This window comes from Gadus macrocephalus, chromosome 14 (assembly GCF_031168955.1).
Source record: "Gadus macrocephalus chromosome 14, ASM3116895v1".
Taxonomy (NCBI): Eukaryota; Metazoa; Chordata; class Actinopteri; order Gadiformes; family Gadidae; genus Gadus; species Gadus macrocephalus.
The window spans coordinates 18,664,287-18,678,127 of NC_082395.1; the positions used below are offsets into that span (position 1 = coordinate 18,664,287).

A 13,841-nucleotide genomic window follows, 5' to 3' on the forward strand; every position below is an offset into this window, starting at 1 on the left:
CTTGGGCCATGCCGAGTTCAACGTAATTTTGCGCCATGATGGACTTTCCGCCATCTTGGTTTATGTCAAAAACCTTAAACTTGTACATATCATAACCAAACTTGGTTACGCTCTGTAATTAATGAAGATGTGTTTTAACTCCTCTCTCTTCACATTAGTATGTTTCAAACTTATTGTCAATGTCTGGTGATACCGTCAGACCAACCCATGTAGCTAATTTTCAAGGTGAAAGGAAATCAGGTAGAAGGCAGTCAGGAAAGGGCAAATGAGCTGAACGGGTTCTTTAATAGGTTCAGCACGGGGCCTTTGGCTACCTCCCCGGCCTCTGATAGCCACACAGACCCTACATCCTCCCCACCCACACAGCCCCCCCCCCCCTCCCCGCAAGTTACTGAGGAATCACCTACTGCCCCCCCAACATGTTCTGACCCCCACCATGACCCATCACTACCCCAGACTTCTCTGACCTGTCTGTCTGTTTCCAGCAGCCAGGTGAGAATGCAGCTTGAGAGATTAGGCCAGAACAAGGCAGCAGGTCCAGATGGCATCAGCCCCAGGGTTCTGAAAGCCTGCGCAGGTCCTCAATGACTACAGACCAGTTGCCCTAACATCACACATCATGAAGGCACTTGAGAGGCTGGTCTTGGCCCACCTGACTCCACAGGTGAGCAGCTATCTGGACCCATTGCAGTTTGCATACCGCCCAAGGGTGGGGGTTGAGGACGCCATCATCTACCTACTCCACAGAGCCCACTCTCACCTAGACAAGTCGGGAAGCACTGTGAGGATCATGTTTTTTTATTTTTCAAGTGCTTTTAACACCATACAGCCAGTACTGTTACGTGAGAAGCTGAAGCTGATACAGGTAGACACCGCCACAATATCATGGATCATGGATTACCTGAATGACAGACCCCAGTTTGTAAGGCTGGGGAGGTCTGTTTCTGAGCAGGCAGTCAGTGGCACAGGAGCGCCACCGGGGACTGTGCTGTCCCCTTTCCTCTTCTCACTATACACCTCAAACTTCCAGAATTACTCTGAGGCTTGTCATTTACAAAAGTTCTCAGACAATACTGCGGTAGTGGGGTGTATCAGTGGTGGAGATGAGACAGAATACAGGCAGCTGGTGGATACCTTTGTTGCATGGAGTGGGAAAAACCACCTTGTTTTAAATGTAACAAAGACTAAGGAAATGGTGGTGGATTTCAGGAGGGCCAGGCCTGAGCTAAGCACCATCTCTATCCTTGGGGACAAAGTGCAGATGGTAGAGAGCTATAAATACTTGGGTGTGCACATGAACAATAAACTGGACTGGAAGCAAAAAACGGAGTCTGTCTACAAGAAGGGTCAGAGCAGACTCTACTTCTTGAGGAAGCTTAGGTCTTTTAATGTGTGTAGCAAAATGTTATGTATGTTTTGTCTGTTGTGGCAAGTGCCATTTTCTTTGCAGCCATCAGTTGGAGCAGCGGCATCAGGGCTTGTGACTCTAAAAAGATTAACAAGCTGATTAGGAGGGCTGGCTATGTGCCGGGGACTGCTGTCGTGTCCCTGGAGGTGGTGATGGAGAGAAGGATGGTACAGAAATTGTTGAGTATTATGGATGATAACACGCATCCCTTGCACAATCTAGTGAGTAAACAAAAGAGTGTTTTTTGTGGGAGGCCATGATAGCTAAGCTGCAGAAAGGACAGATTTAAGAATACTTTTCTACCTACTGCAATTGCACTTTATAACTACTCCCCTTTTTAGTTAGGACAGAAGATAGGTATTGTGGGTGCATGGTTTTGTTTAGGTGGATGTATGCATGTGTTGTGTTGTGTTGTGTTGTGTTGTGTTGTGTTGTGTTGTAGGGAAGAAGACGACAGCCTCCACGCGGCCTCCCCTGCAAGTAATGAGATATGGTGCAAGACCAGCTCATGAAACTAATGTCGCCACCCAATCGTCACGCTGTCAGATCAGGGCGCAAGAGGCCGGGGGGACGCAAGCTCACGTCAGGGCGGGCAGCCATCCCGACCATCGAGCGACAGGGCCTGGCAGTGCTCCAGCTAAATGTCGAGGGCCTCACCACCGCCAAACTGGACATCATACGCCACCTCGCCGACTCCCATGAAGTCGCGGCCGTCCTCCTTCAGGAGACGCACTGTGGAAAAGCAGACTTTCTCAGGTTGCCCGGGTTCCACCTCGCCGGCTCCATCCTCAGCAGGCAGCACGGGATGGCCACCTTTGTCAGGTCTGACCTCAGCTGGACAGCCACAGGCCAATCCCCTCCAGGCGCTAGTCTCGAGTGGATGTCCACGAGGATACAGACAACAACGGTTGTGAACGTGTACAAGCCCCCACCATCTGTACTGTCCACATCGGCCCTCCCAATTACCCCGGCACCCGCCATCTACGCCGGGGATTTCAACTGCCAGCACACCGACTGGGGATACTCCCACACAACACCGGATGGGGAGACGCTGAGCGAGTGGGCCTCCAATGCCAACGCCCATCTCCTGTTTGACCCCAAAGAGCCACCAAGCTTCTACTCCTCCAGATGGAACACCTTCACCAACCCAGACCTCGCCTTTGCTGTGTTCCACAGTAAGGACCCGATGCCAGAGAGAAGGGTCATTGACAGGTTCCCCCGATCACACCACCGACCGTCTGTCATCAGAATACCATCACTGGTGCAGCCGGTCGCAGGGAAGCCTGTCAAAAGATGGAATTTCCGGAAGGCCAACTGGCATGCTTTTTCTGTTGACACAGAGAGAAGATCTGTCACCCTCCCGGACCCAGACACTCCTAATGTGGATGCTGCATATGCAGCCTACTGTGAAGTGCTGACAGGGGCAGCGAAGAAAACCATACCACGAGGCTACAATGCAAACTACATCCCGGGTTGGAACGAGGAGCGCAACCACCTCCTGCGAGCCCACCAGCAGGCTAGCTCAAGAGCTGAAGTGGATGCGACAGCAACAGCTCTGCTTGAGAAGCTGGACGCCACTCGCAGGGCTAGATGGACAGAGGTCGTTGAGTCGATTGACTTTACCCACTCCAGCCGTAAAGCGTGGCAGACCATAAACCAGCTCTCAGGAAGAAGTACACCGCCTCCCAAGTGCCCTGTGACAGCAAACGCCATCGCAGCCCAACTCCTGAAAAATGGCCGCTTCCCAGACGCAGACAAAGAGTTTGCCCGCTCAACATCCCACGAGGTATCCAGTCTCTCTAGGGCGGCCAGTGTCAATGCCAACCTGTCAGGAGATTTCACACCAGCTGAGCTCAAGGACGCTATGGCCAAACTCAAACAAGGCAAGGCACCAGGCTCCGACAACATCCACCCAGAGTTTGTGATCCACCAGAGCGAAATAACATCCGCCTGGCTGTGTGCTTTCTTCTCTGCGTGCCTCCGGAGGTCCAAGCTCCCAAGGGCATGGCAACGGGCCGCTGTCATAGCCCTCTTGAAACCCAACAAACCTGCGGATGACCCCAAGTCCTACAGACCAATCTCGTTGCTGTGCGTCCCTTTTAAAATCCTGGAGAGGATGATACACAGCCGAATTGAGCCAGTAGTTGACTCACAGCTACCGAGGGAACAGGCTGGCTTCCGCCGGGGCAGGTCTACAGTGGACCAGGTAACCCTTCTCACACAAGATCTCGAGGACAGCTTCCAGGCCAAAACCAAAGCTGGGGTGGTACTACTGGATCTGACTGCTGCTTACGACACCGTCTGGCACCGCGGACTCCACCTGAAGCTGCTGAGAACAATCCCGGACCGTCATATGGTCAACTTCATCATGGAGACGCTGTCAAACCGCAGCTTCATTCTCCAGACCAGTGACGGCCAGCGCAGCAGGCTCAGGAGGCTGAGAAACGGGGTCCCACAAGGGTCTGTCCTCTCACCGATGCTCTTCAACATCTACATCTTTGACCTACCGGTGACGACATCTAGAAGGTATGGATACGCGGATGATCTAGCCATCATGCTACACCGGCCCACATGGAAGGCGGTTGAAGAGGGTCTCAATCAGGACATGGACGTCCTGGCTGCCTACCTTCGAAGCTGGCGACTGCAGCTCAGTAAGGGAAAGACTGTATCAGCAGCATTCCACCTCTGCAACAGGGAAGCAAGAAGGGAGCTGGAGATCTCAGTGGACAACAAACCCCTGGAGTTCCAGCAGGCCCCAAAGTACCTGGGCGTACGCTTGGACAGGACACTGTCCTACAAACAGCATTTGGATGAAGTGAGGGCTAAAGTAACAGCAAGGGTCTCACTCATCCGGCGCCTAGCTGGTACAACCTGGGGGGCCTCGGCCAAGGTTCTACGTATCTCCACACAAGCCCTCGTATTCTCTGCAGCTGAGTACTGTGCCCCAACCTGGAGTAGAAGCCCACATGCCAAGAAGGTCGATACGGCCATCAACAATGCCCTCCGGATCATAAGTGGCTGCCTGAAACCCACCCCCGTGTTCTACCTGCCAGTCCTAGCAGGAATAGCGCCAGCCGGCCTACGGCGAGAGGCCGCTACCCTCGCCCTGGCAAGGAAAGCCCAGGAACACAGCTGGCACCTCCTCCATGAAACCACCACCATGGCAACACCTCCAAGCAGACTCAAGTCCCGCCACCCATACAATCAGGCCGCACAAGAGATGCTTATTTCCATCCCAGAGGATTTGACAACCAAAGCCTGGCTGGCAGCGGCATGGAAGCAGGAGTGGGAGTCAGCAGGACAGACACGCCTACACCATTACATCCAGGATCCTGGAGGTGGCGTTAAGGGAGAAGATCTACCTCGCCGGCAATGGACCCTCCTGAACCGCCTTCGCACAGGGGTTGGCTGCTTCAAAGCGTCCATGAAGAAGTGGGGCCTAACAGACAGTGCAGCGTGTGAGTGCGGGGAGCCTGAGCAGACTGCCGACCACATCATCACCACCTGTCCCCGGCATAGACCACCCTCAGAGGAGGGCCTCTTCCAAGTGGGACCTGAGACGAGGGAGTGGCTACACGACACGAAGTTGGACATATGAAGACGATACACGAAAGAAGTGTTGTGTTGTGTATGTATGCTGAGGGGTGTTCCACGAACGGCGGTTTAACAAACACTGAGTTAACGCTGAACTCTAGGTTGATTGACCCTGTGCTGCTGACTAACCCAGAGTTTTCGGTTGCACAGCAGCGGTTATGCATTAGTTCAATCAACTCGGGGTTGGTTAACACAGGGTTGTGCGCGTCCACGCCAAACCTAAAAAGACGTGATGTATTTTAATGAAATGGAACTTCTGGTCTCCTGGAGAGCTATGACGAGGAGAAGGACATTATCACAAGAAAAGGGAACGCTAAAGCCTCTGCAACCCGGAGAACCAAAGCCTGGCAGTGGATCGCTGACCGCGTAAATGCGTTAGTTACACGTCAAAAGCATGATCCTTAATATTTGAGCCATGAATATATAAATATCCCAGTTAAGCATTCTTAAAGATCCTACCACATGACCCCTTTCTTCTAAAAAAATATGTACTCCGATGGCTTCCAAGCGGTCAGCGGATCAAGTATAAAAAACATACAAACTGGTAAGCTTTTCCCACCATCGTATTGGTATAAATTTAAATAAGCCATTTTTTTAAGCCAATCGTGAAAAGGCAGACAGTCGGCAGACTGGATCTGGCCCTCAAATTGTCTTGACCCCGGTGGAGGAGCTGTTAATAAACATAAATTCAGGGCGCCCTGGCATGGAGGGGGTACCTGGAGGTACCTATCTCCTCAGAGAGTCAGGGGCCATACCCCACTGGTTGAATGTAGGTTTTTGTGTTTTCTTGTATTTTAGATTTTTTTTGCCTTCGAAGTAACACATGCAAACCATGTGCTTGCCACAACGCATACTATTCCAAATGTTTATTTTTTTGGTAACTGGGTAGAAAACCTAAAAGTGACAATTCATCAACTTCACAGATCAAGATGGATTAGTGCGTGTAACGATCAAACATTCTCCAGTGGATGCAAGTCCGTTAGGACTATTTTATACTTTATGTTGTAAATGCCGAATCAATAGTAAATATCAAAAGGCCACAAATTCTGTCTAAATTCTGTTCGAAAGAAAGAAAGAAAGAAAGAAAGAAAGAAAGAAAGAAAGAATAAAACTTAAGATATAATAAGAAACTTGGGGAAACAGTGACAGAATACCCAGCAAAGTGGATCGAGGAAGTGACAAGTTAATCAATTTGTTTTAATTTGATTGTGTTTTTATTGATTTAGTGAGTCAGTAAATTTTATTTAGGTTTATTCGGGATGTCATAGAGACGTACTTCACTACCCATAATCCTTAAGGGTAAAAGCGCTGTTACCTTAGAAAGGGTTGGCTTTTGAGTTATTTCTAACACTCATTGTCAAAAGACATACAGGGTTGTGGTACATTTTGTCAGGCTGGCTAATAAGGCAGCTAACATGAGTCTCTATGAAACTAGATGAGTCTAAATAATTATGCTGTAATAATGCTGCAGGAATATAAAAAAAATGCAATTATATAACAGAAAACTACATATCTAGCTACCAAATTAATGCTGACAACAACAAAGATTTATGGAAAGTTTGAGAACATTAAGTTAGCTGTATGAAATGAGCTGCCAATGGTGAAAAGATGAGATGGTGCAAGAGACGATAGCTAAAATTAGCTTATTTGTTTGAAAAATAAAAAGTGTTTAAAAGGTAAATGAAGAATATAAGGGAAGTACAAAATAATATGCAAAATTCTGTAGTATACCTTTTTAATGGTATAATAGCGACATATAGAGAAGTGTGCTGCTAGGATAACCAACAGAGAGCTGGGCTCTGGGGAAACATCTGCTAAACATGGAGCATTTCAAATGAAGAAACAGGAAGAATCATCGGCTGAACACACAAGAACATTTAGTTGGATAAACTTGAGTATCATAATTATGCTTTATTAACAAATACAACAGAATGCATTGTCCCTTACACCAAAACCAGAACAACTAAAATAATAAGAGGTACCAGACATTACAAATCATAAACCGATATTTACATATCTTTAATAACTGAACATGTTCTGGTGCCATGTTTTTTCTGAAAATAACCGAACTGACAGAACTCACTCTGGTCAGATAAAATTACTTGTACGGAACTTACTGTTACAATCAATCAATGTTTAACATAAATTTAGAATTTTTATTAGAGCTGTCAAGCGATTAAAATATTTAATCGTGATTAATCGCATTAATGTCATAGTTAACTCACGATTAATCGCAAATTATTTTTCTATGCTAAATATCCCTTGATTTTTTTGTCCCATAATTCTTCTCATTTTAATTCTCTTATCAACATGGTGAAGTGCATCGGCTTGTCTTGTGCAAATTATTTTTTATTGATAACAACATTGCCATATACTGATCAAAACAGGACGATACAAAAAAAGAGCCTATAGTGCAATTAAACGACTGCTTTGAACAAATGTCATTTGAACATAGCAGTCAGGCTACTGCTTCTTTGTTTTTTTTTGTTTTTTTTTGTAAATAAAATATTTGCGTTAATCGCGCGATAATTTTTCTAACGCCGTTAAAATTGGTTTGCGTTAACGCCGTTAATAACGCGTTTAACTGACAGCTCTAATTTTTATTAAATCTTTTTAAAAGCTGCTTAGTGAACCGGGGTGCTAATGATCCAGTGTGACTGAGAGGGTGAAGAGCCACTGCATCCGGGGGAGTCAGTTAGAAGCTGGTGGTGGCAGACGGGTGTAGCAACTGCACCTTGTTCTCCTTTTGCATATCATTCAAAACAAAATTGCCGTCATATTTTGGCCGAATTGTGATCTAACCTAACTCTTCTCTCCTAACGCTGCTGATCCACTGTGCCTCATTGGCTGTATCCTAGGCCAATTAGAGTTTACTTACGCCTTTTAACATTCCATAATCACTATCTGCTTAAGTCGTGTATTTGACTTTTTATGTTTTTGATGCTAAATACAAGATTAACCTTAAATATAACTTTGGAAATTATGCTATGAGGCTAACTACATGTTTTGTAGTTCTCTTCTGGGAGTCAGAACTCAACACACTTACTGTTGCAGCTGAGCCATTCTCATTTTGTTAGCTACCCCTGGGTTCTTTACTAGACAGAGTGTGTAGGTGTGTGTGTGTGTGTGTGTGTGTGTGTGTGTGTGTGTGTGTGTGTGTGTGTGTGTGTGTGTGTGTGTGTGTGTGTGTCAATACGAACGACACAGACACACTGAGGAATCAGGGCCTAACACAAACCCAGGGTAGAGGTCCTGGGTGAAGGTGGACTGGAAGGTGTGGATGTGTGTCAGTGTGTCTGAGGACCCTCCTACATCTGGGGACACTCTGTAGAAGGACAGAGTGCCAGCAGGCCGGTCTAGATACACGCCAACTCTGTTAGAGCCAGCGGGGGGGAGACGTATCTCTGTTACACTATTGTTGTACCGGGGAATGTATACACCATCATCAGAACATTGAAGACTCCAGGACGTGTTCTTCCCTCCAAGCCTGCTGTCATTACCACTTCCTTTCCTTGTGATTTCTCTGTATGTCATTCCTATAGAAATACGTCCTTTCTTCTCTACCTCCCAGTAACAGCGGCCAGTCAGACCCTCTCTACACAGCACCTGGGTCCAGTAATCAAATCGCTCTGGGTGATCCGGATACGACTGGTCCCCTCCAACCATCGTCACCATTCTGTGGTCCTCAGACAGAGAGAGTCGTCTGTGGGTTGTGTTTGGGTCCAGTGTGAGTTCACAGGCATCTGATGGGAGAACAAGACATTAGGCTGCGGAATTATTATAATTACAATAAAATATGTATCATTATTAGTATTACTAATAACACCATTGCCACATATAAACCTCCACATATCAGATCTAAAGCATAGTGGACAAGCGGATCTTTTCAGCCTGAGGTGTGTGAGATTCCCGTCACTCATCTACCATTTAAATTGTTCAGCCAAACAAAAACGTGGCAAAATGTGGTTCCTTAGGGCTCCCTGGTAAACTTGTGAGTAGAATGAAAGCAGACTTCAGACGTGCACTGTGTGTGTGTGTGTGTGTGTGTGTGTGTGTGTGTGTGTGTGTGTGTGTGTGTGTGTGTGTGTGTGTGTGTGTGTGTGTGTGTGTGTGTGTGTGTGTGTGTGTGTGTGTGTGTGTGTGCTCTATGCTTGAGCTCTGATTTGTGTGAGCCTTAATAGTAATAGCATTATAGTGTAAATCTGTGGGAAATATTCATATCATTATAATAATCTTATTATGAATGTGTTGTTATGTCTAATACAGGGGTTCTCACAGTTTTGACAGCTGAGGGCCAATTTAGGAACCCAGAATTTGACTGAGGGCCACCAAAGGAAAAATAAACAGGCGGGAAACGCCGTCAGCATCCCAGTGGTGAAAAAAAACATTGCACCGTGGACCTCTGGGAGTGAGGTCAAGTGAGGTCTAAATCACGAAAACTGAGGTTCATCCTTTCAAAGTAATGTACAGTTGGATAAAAACTAACAAATGTAACAGGATTTAATTGAAAGCTAGAGAGAGTCGACTTTTCTCTCTATATTTATTTATTTTTATTTAAATTAATATTGGTATAATAATTAGAAAATTAAATAATAAATGTTTTTTTTTTATTACTTACATCTGTATGTCATTGCGGGCCGCCAGGAATGTTTCTTCAGTCCACCATTGGCCTGTGGGCCGCACTTTGAGAACCAATGGTCTAATAGAATGACAGTAGTGATAACAAAAACGTGTTAGTAATTTTAACTAATATTAAGGAGGATGATGATAATATAAATAACAGCAGTTTATAGAATATATTAATATGTATATATATCATATACATTTATTACAAGGCTCTTCTCAATGCCATGGAACGCTCTGTTCACTTGCATGGGCCCTTCACAACTTCCGACGGTGAATTATATTTGATAATTCCCCGTTGCTAAGTATAATTGACCGCTGTCAAGGAAAGTGGATTTTCGTATGGTCTTTCGTATCACTCCCCAAGTAGTCCGGTAAGTTATCAACCCCAGCATACTCGGTTGCTAAGCGACGTCAACGTCTTTGGCGGACTATTTATCTGCTGATCAACACTACGAATGCTGGTAACAAATGCATTTTAAAAAGTCAAAAAAATATTTTTTTTGTTTTGGCAAGCCGTGTAGTAAGCTTCGCATCGGTGCCTGGTTCACCCTGTCTGAGCTTATTTTCCTGATAATGAGCAACATTCTATGCATTATCCCTTACATAATTACTATTAATAAAGGATTGGTCAACCCATTGTCTCTCACAAAGTGATGGTGAACCTTTGTGGGTTGTTTTAACTTGAATTTAGAAAGTTATCAATCTGACATTCTCTGCAACTTCCAGCAAAAAAACTATTTCATAGTTGTAGATTTATAGGATGAATCAAACAACATTTTCTAAAATAGTCAACTGAAAGGCCGGAGTCTCCATTTGGACCCATTCTAACATAAACAGGGGGTCGTCATGCATAAATCCCCTGTGCTGAACAAGTATATTTTATATACGTCTGCTATAATAATAATTTCACCCTAAGACTTTACATTTGACGTCATCACGCTCAACGGAAGTCAATGAAACAAAGTGAAAATATATGAAAACGTTTAAAAGTTTTTGGGTCCGAAGTAGTTTAAATCTTACAGAAATTGATTTATATTATGAAATATTTGATTTAAATATTATTTTTTTAAGTATAAATTATTTAAAAAATTGGTCTGTGCCAAAGTCTGTAGAGAATAATCAAGAAACAATGCAGCCAAAGAAGAACATAAGATGAGCGCTGCTGAGCGGCTCTCAGCTAACTAGGTGCGTTCCATCCCCCTGATTTTATGCAAACTTTAAAGTATCGAATCAGTAAACGGTGATGGAAACACCAAAATTCGCATCAAAATCCTCTAATTCGAAAAAAAGTTTATCCGCTCGCTTGAGGTGGTTTTTGAGAAATGTGAAAGAGGGTAAATTCGCAAAATGGGAGATGGAAACACACTTTTCCAAACAGCTGTGATGTAGCGAACTTTGAACACACAGGACTGACAGTCTTTCCGATTTCCGCATAACGACCGGCCATAGCAACCCTGCCGACATCAACGTGTAACGTCATTATCCTATTGTGCTCTCCCATACGTAAGGCACTCGACGTCGTCCTCGTATTTCCCTTGTTACCGCTGTGTACATTGTGATTTCTCTATTTCTTCGTCTACGGATGGAAGTTAAAATAGCCAATGATAACTTCACTGAAAGAACAGTTATGACTTGCCCAAGGGAAACCAATTGCTGCTGAATTCCTCTCTCCATGTTTGTTGTTTGTTGTTACTCTTTCTCTATTGGCGGACTGACCGCTTTTTGATACATTTGTTACAGCTTTTCTACTTATACCATTTATTACAGCCACGTATCGGCATACATTTTTTGCCTGCAGCGCCACATCCAGGCAGAACTAGGATAGTTACCCGCTCCAACCACTTGATGGAAACGCACCTAATTCGAATTACTTTTTTGCGAACTTTCTAAAGATTCGCATCACCTTTTAGATGGAAACGCAGCTATTGACCCAAAAAATAACACGTTCATTTTGACAGACTTGATTTGGCTCGAGATCAATACACATTTTCATAAGAAACACAATGTCAAGCATCATTTTCATCATTGTGTTGTGATAACACTTACACTTAGTTAGAGTTGATTTCAAGACAGGCAGCTTCTTCATATCCATGTTCAGTGTTTCCTCCAGCTGATCCAGAGAACTCCTCAAGGTCTCTAAGAATGACGGAGGATGGAACTCCACCGTTGTCCAGTCCCTGGTTGGTGGAGGATTCCTCGGGGTTCTAAAAGTTTGGAGGAAGTGGAGGTGGTCTTCAGTGTGTGAGAGCTGCTTCACCTCTGAGCTTCTATTTGTCAGAACTTCTATTTCCTGCTCCAGCTCCTTGATGAGGCCTTCAGCTTGTTTCTCTGTGGATTTCAGTTCCTCTTTAATAGTTTGGTTGAGATTATCACGGCACTTTTCAATGCAGCGCATCAGAGCAGTGAGAACCTGCACACCATCGGCTATTGCTCTGTCTGCGTCAGCTCTGCTGCATTTGAATGTGTCTTTGATCTCCTGAATCTTCCGTTGTCTCTCCTGGATCATCTGCTGAACTTTAAACTCTATATTCCTCAGCTTGGCTCTCTTTACTTCATATTCCTCCTTTAGGGGTACAACAGGATGGGACTTGTGGTCCATCTCTGTGCAGGACAGACACACACACACCTGTTCAGTATGGCAATAGAGCTCCAGAAGCTGTTTATGTTTCTTACACATCCTGTCTTCCAGACGGTCCATAGGCTCAACCAGCTGATGTTTCTTCAGAACGGAAACTCTCTGATGGGGCTCCAGGTGGGTTTGGCAGTAGGAGATAAGACACATTAGGCAGGACTTCAAAGCCTTCAGCTGGGTTCCAGTACAGACGTCACAGGGAACTTCTCCTGGTCCAACACAAGGCTGCTCTTTTACCAGTACAGACTTTCTATAGTGATCAACCATCTCTGATATGAAGGTATTGACCTGTAAATCAGGTCTTGTGGGAAAAGTCTGGTTGCAAACAGGACATTTGTGCTGGACTTTGTCATCCCAGAACGTTGTAATACAGGTTCTGCAGAAGTTGTGTCCACATGGTGTGGAGACTGGGCTGTTGAACTCATCCAGACAGATGGAACAAGAAAAGTTCTCCTCAGACAAGGATGTGTTGGAAGAGGCCATTCCTAGAAAACATTTGTTTTAGTTAAAAAACGATTACACAATTTTTGTGTTTTTTATAAATACTTTATAAATAATACTTTATAAAACATACATAATAATATTAACAAGAATTAGAAGAATCAAACATATTATGTACATATGTATCACATTGGTGGTGAGACAGACTTACTTTACATTTTTAAAGCCTTCAGAACAGAATTAGATACGATCAATTCGTAGGGATAGTATAAAGTACACAGATTATAATGATAGTTATCTATTTATGTATCTTTCAATGTGTAGTAACCTAAATACATATCTTAACATGTTGTGGAAGCTGTTTAATTTAGTAAAGTTTTACATAGTTACACAATAAGAATATTCTAAAAAGAATATGACATTAAGCCAACCGTACCTAATCTTCTCCAGGATGACAATGTGTGCTGTCCCGTGTCGTATGAAAATAAAAAAGTTAAAACACAAGGAAATAAAGATCGGATGATTAAAGAAATTCTGATGTTTACCAAAAACAAAACATAAGTCTTTAGAAAAGAGACAGAACGTTAAAAAGGGTCTCTAAGGTGTCAAAGGTAAAGGTCGAGCTGCTGGGCTCCTCAGTGTGGAAGACAGATCAAATGAGGAAGCAGACTTTGAACGACAGCAGGTATTTGTCAGGGCTTGGCTTCCATCAGAACACACGACCATAAGTTTATTATATAAGTGATGAGATAAGAGGTTTAATGAAGCCCATATAAAGCTATAAAGCCACCAGGTCCCAGGGATGACATCTATTCTGAGTTTAAAAAGTAAAACCCTATGTTGTCACGGGTGTTTTTGTTGATTGTGGAGGCTGTTGTCCAAGGTTTATAACCAGTGGCAGGCCTACGTAAATATTTTTAGGTGTTCAGGTGTTTACTGTTGAGAGGTGAATAAACTATTTCTGACATATGAGGTGGGTGAACTGCATTTATTGGCGTTTAGCCTCCACGACCGCCCTCCGCCTTTCGTCTTTGTGTGTGTGGCTGTGTAAACTTTGTGCATAGGGCTACTACCACATAGCCTCGACAACAACGACACCAACATATTGTTGCTAAAAAGTAATTACTAATATATAATAAT

General features: G+C 44.4%; 1 protein-coding gene across 2 annotated transcripts; it reads right to left on the bottom strand.

Annotated features, from left to right (window-relative positions):
• Window positions 1–8,006: 8,006 nt before the first annotated feature.
• LOC132471522 (tripartite motif-containing protein 16-like) lies at window positions 8,007–13,841 on the bottom strand. 2 transcript variants are annotated; one of them, XM_060070614.1, is made up of 4 exons: window positions 13,138–13,841; window positions 11,675–12,745; window positions 9,621–9,701; window positions 8,007–8,745 (listed from the first exon to the last, which is right to left on the bottom strand). In XM_060070614.1, exons 2-4 carry the CDS (start codon window positions 12,741–12,743, stop codon window positions 8,192–8,194), a joined length of 1,704 nt encoding a protein of 567 aa, XP_059926597.1. In that variant the 5' UTR covers window positions 12,744–12,745; window positions 13,138–13,841; the 3' UTR covers window positions 8,007–8,191. The 2 variants fall into 2 exon arrangements, with proteins under 2 accessions (XP_059926597.1, XP_059926598.1); XM_060070615.1 differs by lacking the exon at window positions 9,621–9,701 and having other exon boundaries at window positions 13,138–13,839.